General features: G+C 40.1%; 1 protein-coding gene across 2 annotated transcripts in view; it reads right to left on the bottom strand.

Moving 5' to 3' along the window:
• Nucleotides 1–581: 581 nt before the first annotated feature.
• ANXA1 (annexin A1) overlaps nt 582–25,185 on the bottom strand; it is a 125,356-nt gene continuing 100,752 nt past the window's right edge. Inside the window, exons 1-13 of one of the 2 annotated variants that reach the window (XM_038769938.1) lie at nt 18,006–18,078; nt 12,394–12,473; nt 12,160–12,268; nt 10,469–10,563; nt 9,530–9,643; nt 8,920–9,010; nt 6,632–6,711; nt 6,393–6,449; nt 4,953–5,046; nt 4,585–4,680; nt 3,753–3,811; nt 2,112–2,234; nt 582–946 (exon numbers count right to left, since the gene is read on the bottom strand). In XM_038769938.1, the coding sequence (XP_038625866.1) occupies nt 890–946; nt 2,112–2,234; nt 3,753–3,811; nt 4,585–4,680; nt 4,953–5,046; nt 6,393–6,449; nt 6,632–6,711; nt 8,920–9,010; nt 9,530–9,643; nt 10,469–10,563; nt 12,160–12,268; nt 12,394–12,459 (1,041 nt within the window). In that variant the 5' untranslated portion in view covers nt 12,460–12,473; nt 18,006–18,078 and the 3' untranslated portion in view covers nt 582–889. Of the gene's footprint in view, nt 947–2,111; nt 2,235–3,752; nt 3,812–4,584; nt 4,681–4,952; nt 5,047–6,392; nt 6,450–6,631; nt 6,712–8,919; nt 9,011–9,529; nt 9,644–10,468; nt 10,564–12,159; nt 12,269–12,393; nt 12,474–18,005; nt 18,079–25,185 lie in introns of those variants that run through there. The other variant, XM_038769939.1, reaches the window with a different exon arrangement.

Genomic DNA, 25,185 nt, shown 5'->3' on the forward strand with positions numbered 1-25,185 from the left:
TGCAAAACAACCTATGGTGAATATGCCTTGTGAGTGTGTATATCAGGGGACCATTCATTTTTGAGGTAATTCAACATTTCAATTTCTGTTCTATAGCTGCTCATTGGAGTCACTTGCAAAATCTTATCCTCAACCAAGGAAAGTTATTCCTACTTGAATAAAAAAAGCCACATATTAAGCTCCTAAAGTTTGCTTAGCTCTGTATCTCTCATTTAATCTCAATCAAGGTTTGTTATAGATCCAGGCAATAATAGTAGAGTTCATAGATGAAGAACGGTGTTCTTTAATGTTTGTCTTCTCTTTTCTTAGTAGAAGACATACCAAGATTATTCCTTCTGGGTAATCTTTTTTATGGGTTACCTTTTCAAATATCTGCCAGACATTAGAATATTGATACACACTGCTTGCATTAAGCCCACTCCAGAATAATGCATTTAAAGGAGATTGTTTATTTCTGAAAGTTGCAGAGAATGTATTTATTCAAAGGGTATGAATTCTCCTACTTATTCAGGCTTTTTTCCACCACATATGTACTTTTGGTATAAAAGAGAAATCAGTAGAGAAGGCCAGTGACAACCCAATCTTTTTGCAAGTTCATTTTATTTTCAATAATATATAAACATCTTGCTCAGGCAAAATTTGTACCATCTACTGTTACTAAAGCAACTAGGACACTAGGTACAAGTTTTTGTTTTGGATAAATATAAAAACCTAGCACTACTATACAGAATTAGGATATAAAAATACATATTCCAATTTTAATTCAGAAAGCTTATGTCTGGGCCAAATCAAGCTGAACAGAGACCTTTCCCCGTTGAGTGCTGCATCTTGTAAATAGCTGAGACAATTGTCAAAATAATCTTTGGTGATGAAGGCCGACTAATATAGCTTAGTTTCCCCCACACAGAGCGACCAGGATGGTTTCATAGTCCCCCTTCGTTTCATCCTAAGGAATCAAGAACAGAGGAAAAGAGTTTATTTTGGCTGATACCTAACCAAAATGATGAGGACTCTCATAAAAATGCCCTTGTGTCCGAAAAATTGCTACTCTAGTTCTATTTGGGGACATAAATGATGGAGACTGAACGTCATATTATTAAGCACTTCCTATTTTCCAAGTGCACATAATTTGCTGGATTGATTTCTGTGAAGGTGAGCTAATACTGTATAGATAGATTGGACATTTCGGTATTTTTACATTGTCATTGTATGCTCCTCCTCTAGACTGCAAGCTCCTTGTGGGCAGGGAATGTGTATACCAACTCTATTACACTGTATTTTCCCAAGCACTTGGTACAGTGCTCTGCACAGAGTAGCTCTCTCTCTCTCTCTTTCTCAGTCACTCTCTCTCTATATATATATATATATTTTGATTGGTTCATTGTAATGCAACTGGAGACCACACAGGATAGTAGGATCCAATGTCATCCTTTGGAAGTTACAAGAAGTAACATGATGCAAACAGATACCCCTGGGTTAACCCATCTGAAATGTGGGTGATAAGAGTGGATCTTTACATTTGGATTGGGGTGGATTTAAAACAATAGCTTAAATGTCAATAGCATCTGCTTTTTCCAGAAGCTAAAATTGTTTTACATTTATCTCATTTTTTTTCCCCCTGCCTAAAGGGATGGTTTTATCACCTTTATCACACCAATAGGGAAATGGAGGCTCACAGAATTAAATGACTTGTTCATGATTGTTAAACTCAGTGATGGGCCTGGAAATCTACTGATCAAGTACTCAGCCCATGAAACCCTACGGGAGTCTGGAACATCCTTAGAACAGTGCTTTGCACACAGTAAGAGCTTAATAAATGCCATTATTATTATTATTATTATCCTCCCCACTGATCTGCACAGGATAATCAGCTGACCCTTCCCCTGTTAGAGGAAGAATGAACCTACTGGATATTTGAAACCTTAGATTAGATATAAACTGTTTCTGGAACAATGCCTGATACATGCTTTGTGACACAACCTGTGTACCGACCTTGAATATCAAATTCATGGACAGAATGAGTCTGCCTTTCTCCTCGGGGCCAACAATTGTTTTAACCATGAACCAAAGAGTCCTACTGCATTCATACAGTAGCAAAGGAGAAGACCTACCAGAATAGCCTGGCACAAAGATACACCATACAGCTTCTGGTAGCAGACCTTGATCTCATTCATATCAATTTCAGCACGGGAAATCATGATCCTGATTAGTGTCTTGTGACGAGTTCCAGCGCCCTGTTCGAATGAATGATGGTTATTCATCATTTTAAATCCTGCAAGCTCTCCTTTGATCAGGGTCTACAAATTAACTTAGTTTCTTCTGCTGGTCATCAATATACATTTGATACATAAGAACATTTTTTTTTTAAATGTGAACAAAAATCACTGTTCTGTGTGAGGAAAAATTCATTATCACCTCAATTTAGCAGAGCATTTCCAGAAAATTCATGTATTTTTATTAGGCTCAAAGGGTCTGGACCATTTTGAGAATTTTTAAACTTGATTTTATTCCTTGAAGTCACTTTATATTTCTTAATCTGCTTAGAGAAAAATCCTCTTTAAGAACTTCCCTCTAATGAAGTTCTTTGGTTTGTTTTTTTAAAAAAATATAAAGCATTCAGGGTTTTGGTCCCATCTCTGACTACACTGTTTCCATTTCCTAAGATGTTTTTCCTCTTTTAGTAGTTGGTCCCTAATTGGGTTTCAATGGAATAATCAGAACACTTAAGTATGAGAACAATAGGAAGTTGTCAAGTAAGAATTTTATAACATTTCAAAATGCCTCCCAAAGTCTTCATGTTGGGCTTTTGCAAGCAATTGACACTCACTACCATCAAATGCTTTGCTATACAACTGGCAAGAGGGAAAAATGGTTGGTGCACTTTGTTGTGTTCTGTTTTCAAGGCTGTGTTTTGCTTCGCTTAATTCAGTGCAATTTTAATTACATTTTCAGTAGTGTGGTCAGGAACAAAGTGTTTGCTGTTAGGCAAGATTTCAAAAATCCAGATCTTCTGCCAAAGGTCTACTTGAGCCAGAAAGTAATTACTGAGTTGCAAGTATAATGGCAACATGGGATTTTCTCAAATTCATTTGTACTTCTATCCCAACTAAAGAGGTAGCTTTCCTGTTCTTTGGGCATATTTGGTTCCTGTTCTACTTGAAAATTGAGATGGAACATCTCCATAGTTTAGCAGAGACCCACACACCTTGGTTCCAAAAGCAAAAGACAGAAGTGCACAAGAGAACATGCCCTACCATTAACTGAGTAACAAGAAACTGTGTGACTCTTCCACTCAAGTGACTCTTCTACTCAGATTATAAGGGCAAGACAACACTCGAGAAACCCTTATAGCAAATCATGTTCTGAGGACAGGGTAATGAATAGAAAAAATTGAACTGAATAATAAGGAAGGTGAAAAGAAGTAGACAATTCCATTTAAAGTGAGGCATAGCAGGAAACCAAATTACCATTATCAACCTGACTTAGACATTGCGGTCATCGTAGATTACAGTACATAGAGGCTTTCATCCATACGAAAACAATTTGGATTTCAAAGTTCCTTTGCCAGATGAAGTCCACATTTTTAAAAAATTCCAATTAGGTTTGCTTATTTTCAAACAAGTGGTGTCCAATTCTGTGGCTAAAATACTCGTGAAACTCACCCAAATAAATCCCAAAGCTCATGGAAAATAATAGTAACTCCTAATTCCTTAGATTCAAAATAGAAATTAGCCATCTTATCTGAACTGTACCTTCATGGCCAAGTGCAGCTTCTCAGCAAAGAAAGCTGGTGTGCATGTAGCGCACTTCACTGTAAAGATAAGAAATGGATATGAAATGGACACGGTAGAAACTGAAAATAGACAGAGAGAACAAGCAGTTTGACACCAGGGCTTGGGGATATGAAGGGGTGTTCAAAGAGAAATGTCCCTTCACACATATGTAGGGATGGATAGAGAGGAGGCAGGGCAGCCTAATGGAAAGAGCAGGGATCTGAGTGGCAGAAGACCGAGGCTCTAGCAGCTCTGCCACTGGCCTGTTGTGCGATGTGGGGCAAGCCATTTAACCTTTCTGAGCCTCAATTACCTCATCTGTAAAATGGGGATAAGGTACCTAGTCTCCCCACCTCTTGGACCGGCGGCCTTATGTGTAGCAAGGACTGTGTCTGTTCTGATTATTTTGTGTCTATCCTAGAGTTTTGCCTGGGCTTAGGCACACGGTAAGCATTTAAAAAATACCTTAATCAAATTATGTTTCATGCACCTTTAGCATATGGCAGCAACGTAAATTGTGATCCTGATCCTCGATTTTCCACCTTCTGAAACACCCCAGTTTTAACTGAAAGTCAACAAGAACTTTCCAACTAAACTCCAGTTCTTCCACCCCCCTTTCCATTTTTTTTTTTTTATAGTGAAGGGACAAGACAGGCGGTACCTAGAAAGATAGAATCCTCTTTGGCAAGATTTTAGGCCATCTCACTCCACCTAAACTTCAGCTACTGGTGTCCTCTCATTGTAGTATTAAAAGGAAGAATGACCTACAGTTCAGCAGCAGCTACTTTATGTAAAAGGCAGGATTACGTACCAATGGCTGTCAGGCAGTTCTCAATATCACCCTTCAGCTCCAGATCCAACACCTTATTCATGTCATGCTGGCTGTACTTGGCATACTTCTGAAACACTGAATATGGAAATCAAGATGAGTAACACAAGAAATAAACCTTATCTTTACCAAAGATTCTACAATTAATCCCTACTTCTTCCCCCGAAGATCACCACAGGTATTAAAAGATTATAAGTGGCTAGGGTGCTCAGTTATATGTTTCACTTGAAAGATGGCCAGAAAACATTTGTAAAGTTTAGTGTCTGGGATCGGCCCTTCTGCAAAGATGAATCAGGCTAGAAAGCGATATCCTGCTCCTCTGGTTCTCGGAAGCAAAAAGGTCTACTCACCCCTGCGGAGATGTGGATAACTCCTTGTCGTTAGAATGGTTATGAACACGTTCACATCTGTTCCCTTCCTTTTCTCTCCAGCTTCATATAAGGCCTGGGGTAATGCACAGATGTTTATATTTATTCCATTAGAGGAACTAAAATGCTGTTCATGACTAGGCACTCAGACAAAAGAGAAGCCAAGTAAGGCAGAAATTTGCATATGTGCTGGCCTCTTTTATCCTTTCAAAGAAATCTCATGGGGTTCTAGGGAATCACAAAGAAGGATCCCTATTCTTCATCATCCTTCATTTCTCTCTGTTGATTGGAACTCGCCTATCAACTCCCAGTGAATCACTACCTCAATGAGATGGACATCTAATATCCTAATGGTTCTCATATGTTCAGCTCTCCATTAACTTCTATAAACACACATACAAATCAAGGGCACTTTTGAAATGGAAAAGAACCCAGCAGAGAAGAACTCTGTAATTGGTAGACAACAATAGCTCTTGATTTTAGGGGACTCCTTTCAAGCTTAAATTCTGCCCTCTGCTGCTCTTGCAGAGACCTTACTGAAGTCAGCAAGGATTGAGCCTGCATTTACAAGAGCAGCTTGGAACCTTTCCCCACATGCTCACATATGCTAACTGCAGCACATATCTGCAAACAGGGGAGCCAGCAAAAGCAAGAAAACAAAATCTCGTTCCCAGCTGACTCATCGTGACTGAGTTATAAAGAGTTTCTTTGGAGAAAAGTATTTCCAAATAATAGTTTGAGCAAAAATTCCACTTCCTAACAGGGCTAAACTCTTCTGATTCCGGCCAAAAATGAGTCACAGATTAAAACACACCAACAGGTTCAACAGCTAACTGTATCCATAAGGCCCATTATTAACTTCAAAAGGAGGCTGTTCAGACTCATACCAGAATTGGCCTCCTTTATCACCTCAGCCCCAAGATGATAACTCTTTTTAACTGTGGGAAAATTGGTGCTGATTGCATCCACTGGCTCTCAGGCCTGACACCTCAATACTGATTCTTGCCATTCTTCCCTCAAGGGTTTTCTGCTATAAGAGCAAATAACTGGAGTGAAATCAGGTCAACAGCTCTCATCTTCAGAGAAGACTCTCCTTCATGTTTTCAATCACTAAGATATGTGTGTATGCATGTGTCTGTGTGTGACTGTCATTCTTATTTGGCACATGGACAGGTGTGGTTGAAAAGGTCAACAGTCTCTTCCACACTGCGAATACTGTGGTTGGCAGTTATTGCTGCTTGGTGTTGACCATATGGACAAAAGATATATCAGAAAAAGCATCAAACTTCAGGGAAAGAGCACATTAGCTCCTCCTGATAAACTTATCAATGCAGAGAGAGATAAAGTGGCCCTACCTGAAAATGCTTAGTTTGAGCAAGGAATATTATGACAGATTTGTCCAAATGAAGATCACATCCTTACCCTGGCATCATTTTCCGCCAGTTCATCATTCACCCCAATATCTTCACTCCGGTCTCCCTAAAATAATTCAAAGTTTGTTTCAGATAAAACACTATCTCATCATGACATTTACATTATCATGGCTTGGAATATTGTCCCATTTCCAAATAAAAAGTCATTCAATTAATAATTTGAAAATGTGTGTTTTCACTTTCACAATAGAACAGCTGATTTTCAGAAGTGATTTGAGCATAACATACCTTGGCAAGAGAAAGCAAAGCCTTCTGAAAGTCTCCAGATGTATCAGAGGTGATATCTTTAGCAAGGTCTCTCTTAAACTCTGTGTTGGGAATAAAATGAATATTATGCATGGAATCCATGAGAAATAGCCACACAATCATTCTTCTTTAGAATGGCAAAAATTAGATCTGGTGAAACTTTATCTGAACATCAGTCAATCAAAGGTATTTACTTAATGCTTACTATATGCAGAGCACTTTACTAAGTGCTTGGGAGAGTTCCGTACAATACAATTGACAGAAACATTCCTTGCCCACATCAAGCTTCAAACTCATCTCCTGTACAGCTGGACAAATAAAGCCCATCATCTTTACATCCTTTTCTAAATAAATACTATATTCCTGACCAGCAGCTATTGTGCAAACAGACACACTGAGCAGAAATTATTTCTGTTTCAAATGCAGACTGAAACAGAAAAAAGGAATATGGTGATGAATGATGGTGGAAAATATTTCAACATGGCTCTTCATTTATTCTGCCTATTTGGGGAGAGGGCATAAAGTGTATTTAGACCATCTCAATTGGTTAGCCTTATCATTTATTAAGGATCTAACAATACAAATGTGGAGGCCCTACAAATAGTGACATAATTGTACACTAGGGACAGGTGGAAATAGAGGAAGTTTTTCTGAATGCACTCACTTCTTCCAAATGCATGTTTTCATGATGTGTTTTGAACCGAAAATCAATAGGGAATTAGGGAAGATTCTTCCAGCAAAACACATTTATTGGAATCAAATGGAATACAATGTTGGGAGAAAAATCAATCAATCAATCAATCATATTTATTGAGCGCTTACTGTGTGCAGAGCACTGTACTAAGTGCTTGGGAAGTACAAGTTGGCAACATATAGAGACAGTCCCTACCCAACAGTGGGCTCACAGTCTAAAAGGGGGAGACAGAGAACAAAACCAAACATACTAACAAAATAAAATAGAATAGATATGTACAAGTAAAATAAATAAATAAATAAATAGAGTAATAAATATGTACAAACATATATACAAATATACAGGTGCTGTGGGGAAGGGAAGGAGGTAAGATGGGGGGGATGGAGAGGGGGACGAGGGGGAGAGGAAGGAAGGGGCTCAAAAAGGTGTGCTCAGTGTTGGCATTGGTCAAGGCACTGTAACACCATAAACCAAGTTTTCCACATCACGGGATTCATTGAGGACATAATCCCAGTTAATTATGTTTTTCCTTTTAAGGAAAGTTGTGCCATACAGAGATTGTAAACTCTTCGAGGGCAGGGATCATGTCTAGCAACTCTATGGTATCAGACTCTCCCAAGTTCCTAGTACACTGCTCAATACGACTGATTTAAAGTCATCGGAAAAATCCCTTTTCCAATTCCGATCACTGCTACCCCAGTGAATGAGCATACAAATATTGGTAACAATTTGTTCCTGTCTTTAAAGGGATTTCAAAGATTATTTAGAATCGTATCTGGTTCATTTACTTTATTGAACTGAATTTAAAACAGGGATCACATTTTGCTCTTTCTCCTGTCCCGAGCCTAGTATATTGTTGATAGCCAAAGTTATTCTACATTAATAAAGCACTTTTTTCCACATTGGTCTGTCCTCAAGCCCTTCCTCTGGATGCTTGATTTACATGGACAGCCTCATCCCTAACTGCTTAGGGATGCTTTGCTCATGTTTACTCTGTCTGGGCCAGGCTCAGGAATTGACTTCCTCTTTAAACCACTAGATATTTTTCCTCTTTAGGAAAATAGTCATTTTTTTTTCATTTGCAAGACTATCTCTCCCAAAATGCAACCAATGGCACTGGATAAGTTTCTGGAAGTGATTGAAATGTCAACTCCAAAGTACATTGGATAGGCCCATTAAAAAAAAATGTGCTAAAGAATACAGCAAAACCAATATGGACTTATATGTATCTGTCTTCTTGTGGTTTTTATTAGTCACCTCCCTCTAGCAATCTATTTTTATGATCAAAATGCCTTTTATTAATGAGTTATGCTATTCCAGGGTATGAATTGGACTTGTCTACATCAAAGTCCATTTAAGCAAGCACATTTGAAAACCAGATAGCTCCATGATAAATGCTTTTATGTCCGTCTCCCCCATTAGAGTGTAAGCTTCTTGTGGGCAGATAATGTATTATTTCTTTCTTTTGTGCTTTTCAAGTGCTGCGTGCAGTGAGTTGCACCCAATGAATGCTCATTTAATTTTATTACTGCCATTTACAAATCCTGAATGTTTGGATGAGCACAAGCTGACTTACCCTCTCGGTAGACTCTGCTTGCATCTTTAATCTGCTTGTTGGATCTTGAAACCAGAATTTCAATCAGGGTGTCTTCATCAGTCCCAAGACCCTATCAAAAACAATAAATAAGGCATTACTCCATCAGATCAATACCCTACTTGGATTTGCACAAATACTAGGAAATATTGAGCTGCTGGTCCTAACTGCATAATTCACTAACCCTGAGAGTTAACCCTACTAAAATTCTAGCTCAATGGATGGTGTTCCTCAGGTAGAGTGGCTAGGCATTTGGCTTTATACTAGACAGTCCAGTTTTTAGCTGTGTTCTGACCTCTCTTTGGTACAGATAGGAAACTGGATGGTCACTATTTCAATTTTAGCATTCAGCTTCCCCCCACCAAAGCCCATCCACGAGTTCCACAGCTTGGAAGCAGTGTCTGTGTTCAGAGGAATGAAAAGGCTCCAGAGCAAGTGTGGAGGATGGCAGGTGGGATGCAACACATGTGACCTAACATGTATCTCCCTGTCACGTGTTTTTGAGTGTTATCACTGGCCACAGGGCAAAGACAACGATGATGAAATGATTATCTGCATTTAGCTAGGATTTTGTCTGTGATCATATTGTTACCTTCATTGCACCCCGGAGCTCATCAGCATCAAACTGGGCTGGAGTTTTCAGCAGACCCAGGACAACTTCTTCAAAATGACCTTTGAGGACTTTCTTCAGAGCTTCATCCAAAGGCTATAAAAGAGAAGACCAAATCAATCTTCAATAAAACTGAAAGAGCTCCAGTGATCTAGACCCTTGTTGATTTTGGTAACTTTCAGCATTTTTCCAGAGATGTTGCAAAATCTGCCTCAGCATCCCTGAAAAGATCCTAGCCTCCATTACAACTAAGAGCATCCCCTATTTTTTGTTTTAATATGCTCAAATTGCCTTTTATAAAATGAATTGATATCCTTAAACCACCATGGGAGTGGGCAGGGAATGTGTCTGCCAACTCTGTTACATTGTACTCTCCCAAACACTTAGTAGAGTGCGCTGCACAGTACATGCTCAATAAATCAGATTGATTGACTGGATAGCTTGAGGATGGGAGAAGGAAATTGTTTGACCTACTGTGACTGAACACAATGTGGTGGGCAGGACTGACATACACTGAGGTAAGTTTACAAATAATGCGGGACAAGGCACCATGCTGCACGTATTATAAGGTGGCCACAAACCTGGAATATGTCTGGATTCTTATACATAAACTTCTCATAGACTCAGTTCAAAATAAAGTCCTTCCGTAAATGGTGAAAGGCACGTCTTCTGCTGGGCTTTTTCCTTTTGCTGAGGGAAAGCTCAATGAAAGCAGACTATGCTCCTCATCTCTCCTGTTAAAGCTTTGCACCCTCTAGAATTTCCCTAGAAGCCACTGTGAATGAAGCTATTCACCTGTCCATCTCCCAGTGCATCCTGAGATGTAAATATCCTTCAGAAACCACCTATAAATGAGGAATAGTTAGCTCAAGATGCAAGGAAACAAAAACCCTAGCTCTCATATGAGAACAAAGTGTTTACCTTTCCTTTGGCCTGCAGGTATGCTGCCTTGATCTGCTGGCGCTGCGCAGTGGTTCTCTTAGTCAAGATTTCAATCATGGTTGCTTCATCCACACCTGAAAATTATGAGGAATAATTCCTTTAAATGATTTTCATTATGTTTGCTTTCACCTGAATTAATGAACCCAGAGCTCTCCCATACCCCATATTCATATAAGCCCCACTGAAAGTTCACCTCCTCGAGAAGGCCTTCCCAGACTGAACCCCTTTTTTCCTCTGCTCCTCCTGCCCTCCCCATCACCCCGACTCCCTCCTTCTGCTCTACCCCCCTCCCCACCCCACAGCACTTGTGTATACAATACATTATCTTATTTATTTTATTAATGATGTGTACATATCTATAATTCTATATATTTATATTGATGCTATTGATGCCTGTCTACTTGTTTTGTTTTGCTTTCTGTCTCCCCCCACTTCTAGAATGTGAGCCCTTTGCTGGGTAGGGTTTGTCTCTTTTGCCGAATTGCACTTTCCAAGCGCTTAGTACAGTGCTCTGCACACAGTAAGCGCTCAATAAATATGATTGAATGAAATACGACTGAATGAATGACTTCCAAACCCTGCTTTATCCTTATGGAGGAAAATGGTAGTATAGGCTGGTGGAAGTCAGGAGACCTGGGTTCTCGTTCTGGCTCCAATTTTGCCATTTATGTGCTGTTTGACCATGGGCAAGTCACTTAACTGCTCCTCATCTCTGTTTTCTCATCAGTAAAATGGGGGGAAAATACTTGTTCTCCCTCCCTTTTAGACTGTGAGCCCGTGTGGGACAGGGACTCTGTCCAATCTGATGATCTGGTACCTAGCACAGTACTTGGAAGATACTAAGAGCTTAATACATACCATAATCATTTTTATAAGGGAAAAGATGTAACATGAACACCCAGAGAAAAGCCCTCCTTGGGCTTATGTGGAGAATGAATTCCCAGCCATACTTGGTGTGAAGCACTGGCTTGTTTGGGAAACACCTCAAGGAGATGGAGAAGTCAGTAAGCATCCTTCTCTGTGATATCTCAAGTGGCCTCACCAGCCTTCTCACCTGAGAAAGTCTTTCCCTGGAAACATGCTTTGTGTTCCCAGAAGGGTTTATTGACCACTGTCTGGAGCTTCTCAATAAGGAGTGCAGCATCAGCTAGAGAATACTGGACGGAGTTGAAGGAAACTTGTCTAATTTCCCCCCTCCTCACTTGGGACAGCAGGTGACTATTCTGGCTCAGGCTTTGCCAAAAGCAAGAGCAGGAGGTGAGCTGAGCTGTTCTGTTTCTGCCTCTGCCGTCAAACGAGGCTTACCCCATGGCAAGAAAGCTCTTTATCACCTTGTGGGAAAGGTTAATCCAAGTAACCTAGGGCTGGCTTTCTGGTTGTGTGCTTTATTTCTGGGTTTCATGGTTTAACTCTGTTTCCCCTCACATTCCTTTTCAAGTAAACCCTTCAGAGTGAAATATTATTTGGTAGGGAAATTCCTTCTCCACTGTGTTCAACGAGGAATAGGTGGAGCTTCCATTTGGATCCTGGCGAGACTCTATATCTCCCTGAAAGACCTGGGTGGAGAAGGGCTGCTACTTCTGCTTCTTCATTGCTTTATGGATAATCATACTGCAACATTTTCAAAGACCTGAAGTTCTATACCATATACTTTGATATGACAACGTTACCTTTAGCAGTTATAGCTTTATCAAGCGCAGCAGCATCAGCAGATGGATTGAAGTTGGGGTAGGTATTCACTGCTGACCCGTATCCACCTTTTGAGCCTTTTGTGGTTTTCTAGAGGAAAAAGAATGTCTGATGTTTTAGTGGAATCTCTGTAAATGACTCATATCACCCAATGTCTGTTTTCAGTTCTAGGTTTTAAGTCATGTCTTTCACTGCTGAACAGTTTCCACACTCACAATGTATTCTTGTTCTTCATTGTCCATGAACCAGGCCTGCTTGAGAAATTCTGATACCATTGCCATTTTGACAGAAGTTTCTGGAAAAAAAGGAAATAAATAAAAACAGTTAAGTCAAAAAGAAACCAGCATTAAATAAATCCCTTCGTGTTTATTTTCCCAGAGTTCTTTGCAAAGAACACAATAAAGTGGGTTAGTTGGATGCAGCAAATTGCACTCACCTATTGATCACACATACTCTGAAAGATGAGCCAAGTTCCCCCAAGGAATGAAAAACATAATCTGAGATAGATAGGTGGAAGAAATGATTGATATCTTACTTCCCACTAGAAGATCAATAAGGTACAAGTGGATTGTGGTATTTTAATATTTTATGGTTCCATTAATGTCATGCTATAGTGTACACATATATTGGAAAACAGGAAAATTTATAACCAGAGCTACAGAGGATTTTTTTAAAGTATCAGATAGCATATAAAATGTATTTGGAAAAGTCTTTCTCTGTTTTAGCTTTTGTTTTTCTTATTGAGAATGTTTAGATTAAAAAAAAAAAACACACCCTTTCAATTGGTTAGTTGCATTCTTACCCCTGAAGCTAGAGTAGAAGGCATTTAAAACAAGGACCTTAACTGTAGACCTGAGAATGGAAGTGAATTCAGTGCCAAAGGTCTTCTAGAGAACATTTTACCTTCATTTTCTTCATAGAATAAATGAGGGTATGATTAACTAAAACACCACTCGGAAGCAATGGGCCTAGAGGCAAAAGCAGGGGCCTGGGAGTCAGAAGACCTGTGTTCTAATCCCAGCCTGATAACCTGTCTGCTGTGTGACCTTGGACAAGTCATTTAACTTCTCTGTGCCTCAGATACCTCATCTGTAAAATGGGAATTAAGACAGTGAGCTCCATGTGGGACATGAACTGCATCCAACCTAACTTGTATCTACCCCAGTGTTTTAGTATTGTTCCTGGCACGCAGTAAGCACTTGAGAAATACCACAATCAGTATTATGAAGATTGACTATTTGGGCCCTCAATCTAAAATACAACTCTTTAATTTACAACTACTATAGTGGAACTTTAAATATGAGTATTAGGGCCATTTTACAGAGAGTGGCAAATTGAACAATAAGAAAGAAAAGAGTGTGTTTGCTTCTAATAATAATTAATAAGAATTATTATTATATGCCAAGCACTGTACTTGGTGCTACGGTAGATATAAGATAATCAGGTCCCACAAGAGACTCACAGTTTAAGTAAGAGGGAGGAAACCTATTGAATCCCCATTCTGCAGAAGAAGGAACTGAGGCAGAGAGAAGTTAAATGACTTGTCCAAGGTCACAGAGTTGGTGAGTGGCGGAGGCAGAATTAGAACCCAGGTCTTCTGACTCCCAGGATGGAACTTTTTCCACTAGGCCATGCTCTTTCAAAAACTAATCATCAATTATGCAATACTGCATAACTATGGGCTGTTCTATCTTAAGGGAAATAAGCTAAGTCATTAGTATCAATCAAACATTCATTAGCCCTTTTAAAATGTAAGTGCTCTTTTTTTTAGTAGTGACATATACCACCTTTTTGTCCATTTTTCTGCATCTTCTCAAACATATACCAGTGAGTTCTAATACCCACTTATAATGAAACACTTTGGTTAATCTTTCTTCAGGCTTGAAAGTCAATAAATTATGATTTTATCAAAACAATAGGCCTGATGACAATTATACTAATTGCAGCATCATACTCGGACCAAAGGGACAACATTAAATTGATTGTCATTGTCTCTGGATGATTCAACATATATGCAAAGTCAAAATATTTATGTTTCTATTTCCTGAGTTTAAAAAGCAGTATAATGCTTCTTATGGGTTATGGAACAAATTAAGCCAAAGTGGCCTTTAGAAGGCCAAATGACCCGACCTAGATTAGCATATTTTGGACATATCCTCAGGAGGACTAAATCTCTGGAGAAGACACTAATGCCAGGAAAAGTCTGGGGAAAACGTAGAAGAGGCAGAATGGCAGCTAGATGGATAGAAACCATAACAACGATAATGAAAGAACCGTTAGCAAGGTTACGGATTATGGCAGAAGACAGGACGTTCTGGAGAAAACACATCCATAGAGTTGCTATGAATCAGAAATGACTCGACGGCACTTGATAATAATAATAACACAGCCTTGTATCTGCAGGTTCTATGGTCTGAGCCTTGGGGTAATTGTAGTTGTCCACATTAAGTTTCATTTACAACCAACCTCACCTGACACTCCCAGCTTCATGAAACTTCACATGCTCTCTGGCAGTGTTCCAGATGCTTTGCATTTTCTATTCTGATTATGCCATTTCTACCCTGATTAATCATTATCATAATAAATGTTATTTAGCATTCAGCAGCACTTTACATTGGTAATGTGCTTTAGTATCATTACTGTAAATTACTTATTGTGATGCTGCCATTCTTTCCTGCCTGAATAGGAAAATGTCAAGATGTTCCAAAACAAAGATTACAGAATGTATTATTATTTTTAATGCAAAACTGTGTTTCTGTCAATATTGGAAAATCTTGGGTTCATAAGATTTCCAAGCTACAATGCCTAATGGGACTCTTCTGAGAAGTATACAAAAACATGCTGCAATATACTTTCCGGGTCAAAACTGACAAAACCGAGGTACAAAGTGATTAATTGGCTTTCTCGCCTAACATCACAAAGCGAATTCAGAAGAGCTCTCATCCCCTGAGTTTCTAAGTCTATTGCTTAAAAGTGCAGAGCCAGTGGGATAATGCTAATTTGAGCCTATTCCAATGTAATGGCTCTATTACATTTTATAGCACAAGACGGCCATAACAACTCAAACCCAGAGCAGATTGACAATTAGCCTGTAAATGCGGCCATCCTACAATTATATAGAACTCCAGTAGCTTCAGCTAAGTTTTCATGATATTTCAGGTAAGATGGGTCGTTGCCAGCCATTGTACATGGAATACGAGACTACCTAAATCCTGCAGTACATACCCTCTGGAAAGCTAAAGCTAAAGTCTTTCAAACAAATCTGAATTTTGAAGACTGACTCGAAATTATTTCAGCTCTCATAATTTTCCTTGCTCACACTTCTCCATATCAAAAAGGTGGCTGAAAATCTTTACAATGCCAAATTTTACTTTTCATGATAGATTAAAATATTTATTCAGCCTAGGCCCCAAATTTATAGTCCCACATGAATCTGTCTGTTTTTAACACTGCCTATTTTTGAGGTACAGTAATAATAATAACAGAGATATTTGTCAAGTCCCATGTGCCAACCAACGTACCAAGTGCTGGGATAGATACAAGATCTATCAGGTCAGACACAGACCTTAGACCACACAGGGCTCAAAGTCTGTGGAAGAGGGAGAATGGGTTCCTGATCCATATTTTACAGGTGAGGAAACTGAAGAAGAAAATAGTTAAGTTACATGCTCAAGGTCACCCAGCAGGCAAGTAGCAGAGCTGGGATTAGAACCAAGGTCCCCTCACATTTAGGCCCAAATACTTCTCACCTTCCATAACCCCATCAAAAGATTTTCAAACACTTGGAGTTTATCTCAAATGGATACTTGTTGAAAAAGTTGAAAACATAAATGGAAGGAAGAGAAGAAACTCTTCAGGCGAGAAATTACTGGCTCAGGCTGAGGGGGTTTCCATCCATGGAGATTTTTCAGAAAACACCGGCTAACCCTCATTCCTGGATGCTTAAGTCATTCTTTTACCTGAAGAGCTGGATTATTCCAGATCTACAATTCTCATTTGATGGAATAATAAGAAGCAGTGTGGCTCAGTGGAAAGAGCACGAGCTTCGGAATCAGAGGTCATGGGTTCAAATCCCGGCTCCGCCAATTGCCAGCTGTGTGACTTTGGGCAACTCACAACTTCTCTGTGCCTCAGTTACCTCATCTGTAAAATGGGGATTAAGACTGTGAGCCCCCTGTGGAACAACCTGATTACCTTGTAACCTCCTCAGCACTTAGAACAGTGCTTTGCACATAGTGAGCGCTTAACAAATGCTATCCAAAAATAAATAAAATAATTATCATTTTACTGCTCTGAGAAAGGATGCCTGAATCTTATGTCAAAAACAACATTTTTATAAACTCCTTCTTTGGAACTTGAAACAAATTTTTAAACTTTCAACTAAGAAACAGGAAGCCCCCCAATGAGGTCATTTTTATCAACTCAACCATCGTTTCTAGCCAACTTCCTAAATGCTAGAGAGCAGTGTGGGCTAGTGGAAAGAGCATGGGCCTGGGTATCAGAGGACTTGGGTTCTAATCCCAGCTCTGACACTTGCCTATTGTGTGACCTTGGGCAAGTCACTTCACCTCTCTGTGCCTCAGTTTCCTCATCTGTAAAATGGGGATTCAATCTCTGGTCTCCCTCCCCTTTAGACTTTGAGCCCTGCACTGGACAGAGACTGTGTCTGACCTGATTACCTTGTATCTCCACTAGCACTTAGTTCAGCGATTGGCACACTGTAAGTGCTTAACATAGAACATAGATTGGGCTAAGCAATCATTTCTAGCCTGACAGAACCACCCCCAAATCATCTGCAATAGAACTGGCCTTAATTCGAATGGGAAAAAAATTTATAGAAAAAACTCAAATTTTAAAAAGTGGTCCCATGGCTTCTTGGACCTAACATAGCTGTCATAAAATGTTTCCAAAGTGAAATGATGACCGGAAATTGGAAAATCATCTATCAAATCTTCCTTTACTCTTAAAAGGGGCTTATGCAAGAATTGTTTTGGAGGATCGTGGTTCCTTTACATGGTAACGAAGACCGACAATCTCCCATCTGAGCATCCATTTCTGTGAGATGTTTTGGTAGGGTTTGTGAAACTGCTTTAAGTACTGCTAGAGTGAGCGAGATTTACTTCGCCCTCCTATTCTTCGGTGAGCCGCCACCCAGGAAGTGGTACATTTCCTTTGCCTCAAGTATATACCAAAGGACTGGAAAAACGTGTCCCTCTGGCACACAGGAACTCCTGAGAAGAGAAAAGTGACCACACCCTCTTTTAAAGGAAATAGGGAGCAGGGTTACACCTAATTTATGCTGTACAAATAAAACGGTCATTTCAAAAAGCAGACTGTCACTTTTCAAAGTTTAATGAGTGCTAAAACACATAAACTGATTTTTATTTTCCCTTAAAGTGGTATCATGGCAAGCACTGAATAGGCTGCTGTCTGGAAGCAGTTAACTTGTAACCACAAGTTGATTTGTTTTTTCCAGTTTCCATATAAGGCACACACAGCCCCCACAATTCATAGCTGACTGGAAAAAAATGAATTCCTCTCCATGGAACTCACAGAAAGGGAGCAACCCAGTTTTGACTAGGCTTGCCCTTTTCTCTACTCAGACTACTCTGTTTCTTCTCCAAAGTAAAGCAGTGTCCCCAAACTGAAATGCTAAATCTGGTTCCTCCAAAGCTTCTGCAAAAAAGACACGAAAATGGCCAGAACACATTCTTCTCTTTCTGTGCCCAGCAGTAACTTGCAAATCAGCTGTTTCAGATGGTTTATTAAAGAAAAAAAGTTTTCTAAAAGTCACAGGCAAACCCTCAGGAAGAAATGCGCAACTTACTTTGGTTTCTCAAACAGCTGGTGAACCTCCTCTGGAAGTTTCAAAGTAGAAGTACTGAGCCCTAGGCTTGTGAATTATATAGTCTTTGCAAGCCCACGCCTAGCAACCCGAATGTTAGTACAGCTTCAGTGATTGGTTGCCAATGCTTATGAGTCAGCCATACCCAACACAAAATAAAGCAACTCTTGAATAATCACTCACTGGATAATCACTCACAGACAAATTTTAAAATGAAAAAATAAAAAAATGGAAGTGACTGACATTTTTGTGGGGTTTTTTTTTTACCTGTTTGCTTTTAAAAACCAGGCTAGAATCCACAGTTATGCCATGTGCCATTTTTTTTGCTATGTAGTTACAAATGAAGAAATTAAAGACATTCGCATATCTGTCCCTATTTTCACCTGTCTTCCTGTTAGAGCGTAAGCTCCTTGTGAGCTGGGAATGTTTCATTTTACACTTATTTGGTACTCCCCAAGCACCTAATGCAGTGCACTGCACAAGAGGTTGCTCAATAAATACTTCTACTACTACTTACTAAAAATGAACAAAAGGATACACGTCTTCACACAGTAGGTGGTAAACGGAATTATTTGATACAGGAAGTTCTGTAGGCAGAAAATATCAGTGGGTTCAAAGGGGAGTTTAAGGAACAAGTAGAAGAATGTTTGATGGTATATGGATGTCAAAGAGGAGCAGTGTGGCTCAGTGGAAAGAGCACAGGCTTTGGAGTCAGAGGTCATGGGTTCAAATCCTGGCTCTGCCAATTGTTAGCTGTGTGACTTTGAGCAAATCACTTAACTTCTCTGTGCCTCAGTTACCTCATCTGTAAAATGGGGATTAAGACTGTGAGCCCCCTGTGGGACAACCTGATCACCTTGTAACCTCCCCAGTGCTTAGAGCAGTGCTTTGTACATAGTAAGCACTTAATAAATGCCATCATTATTATTATTATTAAAGAAGGCAGCCATTATATGCTTCCTCCAAGCATACTGTTGTGACTGGCCAAGACCAATCAACCAATAGTATTTATTGAGTGCTTACTATGTGCAGAGCACTGCACTAAGTATAGTGAAGAGTACAATACAACAGAGTTGGCAAAGCTCATTTATCTGACCCAATAGTGGCATTTCTTATGTTCCAAGAAGAAATATTATAATGTCATTCATTATATGCCTATCACTTCATCATCGCTCTTGTCCAGAAACAAAATGCCTGGGACAGACACATAATGGTCTGATAATAATAATTGTGGTATTTGTTAAGTACTTACTCTGTGCCAAGCACTGTACTAAGTACTGGGGTAGATACTATATTATCAGACATAGTCCCTGTCTCAATGGGCCTCACAGTCTAAGTAGAAGGGAGAACCAGTATTGAATACCCATTTTACAGATGAGGAAACTGAGGCACAGAGAAGTGGAGTGACTTGCCCAAGGTCACAGAGCAGACAAGTGGTGGAACCAGAATCAGAACCCAGGTCCTCTGGCTCCCTGGTTTGTGCTCTTTCCACTAGGCCACACAGCTTTCCTAATGGATAGAGCACATGTCTGGGACTCAGAAGATCGGGGTTCTAAAGACAACTTGGCCATATGCCTGCTGTGAGATCTTGGGCAAGTCACTTAATATCTCTGTGCCTCAATTTCCTCATCTGTAAAATGGGGATTAAACAATTGCTCTCCCTCCACCTTAAATTGTTTACCCCATGTGGGACAGAGACTGTGTCTGATCTGATGATTGTACTGAATCTACCCCAGTGCTTGGCATATTTCATTATTATTATTATTATTATTATTATTATTATTATTATTATTATTATTATTATTACTACTGGGTGCAGAGTAAGAAGAGGCATATTTTCCCAACAGAATAATAATTATAACACTAATCATAATAATAATTATGGCATTTTCTAGAGGCTTATTATGTATCAAGCTGTATTCTAAGCTCTGGGGTAGATAACACAATAATCAGATCAAGTGTAGTCCATGTCCCACAATGAGCTCACAGTCTAAGTAGAAAGGTAAATGAAAACCCATACTTTTGAACTCATGTGCATGAGGTGAAAGCTAAGCATCAGTATCAGTATCACTGTATGGGGAAGAATCTACTTTAATTAATTTATGTGGATCCAGCTACACGTAAATTCCGGTAGGTGAGAAGTCATAGTGCTTTCATCCATGTTGAAATGTAAGGGGACTAGAAATGATTAATGGAAGGTAGAAGTAAGTACAGTTAAGAACCGGTATTTTAGTATTGTATGAAGTTTCCTGCCTGGTATAAGGGTGGAGATTCTGCATTTACATTCTCAGTAATGAATCAATGTTTTATGAGGTAAGTACGAAATATTGCAATAGAATAGTATGATGATGGGAAAGGGATTAAAGAGGGTGGAATCCCATGGTGACACAGGTCTGTCCAGTTAAATAGGAATCCATACATTTAAACAGTTTGAAGGTGGTTGGGGCCCCTTAGCCACTATAAGGGGTTGTTTCCCTGGCATCAATCAAGCAATGACTTTTATTGAATGCTTACTGTGTGCGGAGCACTGAATTACATACTAGGGAGAGTACAGTACAATAAAGTTAGTGGACATGATCCCTGCCTACAAAGGTCTTAGGGTCTACAGGGAGAGAAAGACATTAAAATAGAAAACAGATGGGGAGGTGGGTGGGGGGGACAGATTCTTTTCATCCTTATGTGCCTCCTTCCTCACGTAGACCTATCTTTTTAAATTTTTTTTTTCAATGTACTAAGCACTGGGGTAGATGCAAACGGATCAGATTGAGCACAGCCCATGTCCCCCTTCATGGGGCTCACCATCTTAATCCCGATTTTACAGATGAGACAACTGAGGACCAGAGAAGTGAAGTGACTTGCCCAAGGTCACACAGCATACAAGTGGCAGAATCAGTATTAGAACCCAGGTCCTTCTGACTTCCAGGCCCATGCTCTATCCACTAGACCACACTGCTATCTGCCCTAGCCAGTCAGAGGTAGTGGCAGAAGTGGTCAGGCCAATTCAGGGCCCTAGTGACTACCTTGTTAGACCAAGGGAAAGTATTGAGGAGAAGTTGAGATGTGGTTCTCCTGGAAAGGGAAACTCCCACAGCTGCCAATCCAAAATCAGGAGCTTCAGGAGCTCTCTTCTGGGAGTCCCCTCAACCAAGAAAGCTTGCACATTACCCAGGAGCTAACATGACAAGGCCAATGCCATCAAGGCCGCCCATTCCCTGGCTTTCAGAATTCAATCTCCAAGCGGGGCTCTATCTTTCCCCCTCCATCCCTCACCCCCAAGCCCTTACTTCAATCCCTTGATCATATCCTTCCTTTTTCCCTAAATAGATGTCGTAAGATGATTTCACAGATACGAGGCAAAATCAGTTTTGCAAAATGAATACGTCAGTTGCTATTGTACAGACACAAGTGAGATACATCTCCACTGCCTAACTGTTTGATCCAAGAAATTCCAAACAAGTACCAAAATCATCACCTGCTTGGATTTACAAACTAAGATTCTGCCTTTTGTTGGGAGTGGGGAACTGACCCGGCAAACTGATCTTTGTAAAAAGGCATGTAGCATATAGTCCATGAAACTGAAGCCCAACATGTATCTGGTCAGTTGCCAGCCTAAATATTTCTGAGTTACTAAACTTAGCTGTGGCAGTTTCACAGAATGTGACAAAATTGGTTACGCCCCTTCCTCCTTTGTCTGCAGAAGGAAGCAACAGCAACCTTTGCTGTTGGCCATTTGGAATTAGCCACTTCACCATTCCTATATCCTATTACTCCCAAGCGGTAATGTGTTTGAAGTTGTTTGAAGTTAAAGAGTACTCACTCTCTGAAAAAGTCGGCTGAAAGAAACATGTCCCTGATGTTTTCCAGGGCCAGAAGTGTAAATCAAAGGGTGTGTTTTATTTATTAGGATTTGTATTTCATCGGAAAATAAAGCTCTTCTAACAGCTATGAAAAGCACATAGAACTTGTGACTAGAAATAACAAGGAAGGATTTATTTTCTGACTGCTCTAATTGCAAGACAAGCCTGCATCATTACAATGGGAAACTCCCAGTCTGGAAAAAGAAACACTAATCATGTAGTAATAAGGTAGGGAGATGGGTTCTTCAAACCTATTTAAACAAGAGAACCTCAGACCTATTGGCAGAAAAGAATGACAACACAATTAATGCCCAGAGATATTAAAATGAAAAGACCAATTACTGATTATACTTTTTACTACGGGAGAGAAGTGTTGTGAACCACATTCCTAGGATAGTGACTCACACCTTCCAGTTTCAGGAAGATGAGTCAGTCAGTTTCACCCATTTTAAAAAAGGAGGAGTAGCAGCTGTTATTAAGGAATACCCTTTTTATCATTTTCATCCTTTCTGCATCTTTAAAGAGTTAAACAAAAGGACTAGATATGAAGAGGTTGTGGTGAAGGAAATTTAAAAAAAAAGGCCAGATTACAAAACAATTTTTAGTCAAGATCCTGAATATGCTGACCAGATGTTTCCAGGTCATTTTTTTTTTCCTTTTAGTGGAAGGAAAGCAAGAGAAGCAGTGTGGCTCAGTGGAAAGAGTACGGGCTTGGGAGTCACAGGTCATGGATTCTAATCCCGGCTCTGCCACTTTTCTGCTGTGTGACTTTGGGCAAGTCACTTCACTTCTCTGTGCCTCAGTTACCTCATCTGTAAAATGGGGATTAAGAGTGTGAGCCCCCCGTGGGACAACCTGATCACCTTGTAACCTCCCCAGCACTTAGAACAGTGCTTTGCACATAGTAAGCACTTAACAAATACCATCATCATTATTCCCCTATTTCTTCCAGGCCAAAAAAAGCTGTAAAGAGAGGCTCATGGCTTATTCTATTCTTTCCTTGGATATTTAAAGAAAAGAAATATGAAAATTTTGGTCCGTTAAGAGGCATCAGACTTTCGCCTTGTCAGTAGAGGAAAATATTTCTAACAGAAGCAAAGGCAGTCAAGTGCTATCAAATTCATTCATTTGAGCACCCCTAAAAAGAAAGGAAGATGAGATGCAACTTGGAAAATAATGGTCAAAATCAGACTGTAGGAACACAAACATTTGCTTTGCTAGCTGATTCTGTATGAGAATACCTTGATGAGTGGAGAAAATGTAATCATGTCTTTTTTTTTAATAATGGTATTTGTTAAGCGCTTACTTTTTGCCAGGCACTGTATTAAGCCCTGGGCCAGAGGAAAGGTATTCAAGGTGTACATAGTCCATATCCCACATGGCTCTCACAGTCTTAATCCCCATTTTAAAGATGAGTTAACTGAGTCACAGAAAAGTTAAGTGACTTACCCAAGATCACACATCAGACAAGTGAGGGGCCAGGATTGGAACCTAGGTCCTTTGATTCTCAGGCCTGTGCTCTTTCCACTAGGCAACACTGCTTCTCAGCATCTTCTCATTAATTCATTCATTCAATCATATTTACTGAGCGCTTATTGTGTGCAGAGCACTATACCAAGTGCTTGGGAAGTACAGTTCAGCAACAGAGACAATCCCTGCCCACAATGGGCTCGCAGTCTAGTGCTTTGCATACAGTAAATGCTCAATAAATACCACTGAATGATTTATTATGAATCTCCATTCTTCATAATAATGATGTCCCTAGCTATTATTTAGTAATAATAATGATGGCACTTATTAAGCACTTACTTTGTGTCAAGTACATTTTTAAGCACTGGGGTAGATACAAGCTAATCAGGTTGCACACAGTCCCTGTCCCACATGGGACTCACAGTCTTAATCCCCATTTTACAGATGAGGTAACTGAGGCACAGATAAGTGAAGTGACTCACCCAAGATCACACAGTAGACAAGCGGTGGAGCCGGGACTAGGACCTAGGTTCTTTTGACTCGCAGGCCCATGCCCTATGGCATTTGTTAAATGCTTACTATGTGTACCGCACTGTTCTAAGCGCTGGGGTAGATACAAGTTTATCAGGTTGGACACAGGCCCTGTTTCACGTGGGCCAGACTTTCTCACAGACTTGTTAACTACCATTAGTTAGGCTGTTCTGTTAAAATGAAGCATGATGGGAGCCAAACCACTAACAGTGCTGGTGTAGAAAGGAGAGTTTGAGAGGAAGTGTGGTCTAATGGCAAGGGCATAGGTCTGGAAGCCAGGGGAGCTGGACCTTACTCTCAGCTCTGCCACTGGCCCACTGTGACCTTAGACAAGTCACCTAGCCCCTCTGAACCTCAATTTCCTTATCTATAATAATAATAATGGCATTTATTAAGCGCTTACTATGTGCAAAGCACTGTTCTAAGCGCTGGGGGGATACAAGGTGATCAGGTTGTCCCACCTGGGGCTCACAGTCTTAATCCCCATTTTACAGATGAGGTACCTGAGGCCCAGAAAAGTTAAGTGACTTGCCTAAAGTCACACAACTGACAATTGGCAGAGCCGGGATTTGAACCCCTGACCTCTGACTCCAAAGTCTGTGTTCTTTCCACTGAGCCACTCTGCTTCTCTATAAAATGGGGATAAATAGTACCTGCCTCTACCTCACAGGGATGCTGTTGAGAACAAAATGAGAAAAGTAATATGAAAGTGCCTTGGAAAACTAAATTCTCCACAAATTCAAGGTATTATTATTACATCTCTAGATAAGAGTCCTGATTGGTCTGATTGGTTCAGGAGGCCTCTTGATTGATAACTTCTGCCTGGGAAAGTTCACTGATTTTTCACCCAGTTTGTTAGCCTGCGAGATTTTGGCGACGCCCCTGAGAATCCTCAAAATTGACCGTGAGGGGGGTAGTAAACAGCTAGAAAAATTTTAAATTTCATGTGTCTATCAACTGGACATGCTGATGCCAGGCTTCCACAATCAGGCTCTATGTTGGGACTATTTTTTTTAATAGTCTTTATTAAGTGCTTACTATGTGCCTGGCACTGTATTAAGTGCTGGGGCAGATACAAGCAGAGAAGCAACAAGGCTCAGTGGGAAGGGCCCGGGCTTGGGAGTCAGAGGTCATGTGTTCAAATCCCGGCTCCGCCACTTGTCAGCTGTGTGACTTTGAGCAAATCACTTAACTTCTCTGTGCCTCAGTTACCTCATCTGTAAAATGGGGATTAAGACTGTGAGCCCCATGTGGGACAACCTGATCACCTTGTATCCTCCCCAGAGCTTAGAACAGTGCTTTGC

This window comes from Tachyglossus aculeatus, chromosome X4, assembly GCF_015852505.1.
Source record: "Tachyglossus aculeatus isolate mTacAcu1 chromosome X4, mTacAcu1.pri, whole genome shotgun sequence".
NCBI classification, from domain to species: Eukaryota; Metazoa; Chordata; class Mammalia; order Monotremata; family Tachyglossidae; genus Tachyglossus; species Tachyglossus aculeatus.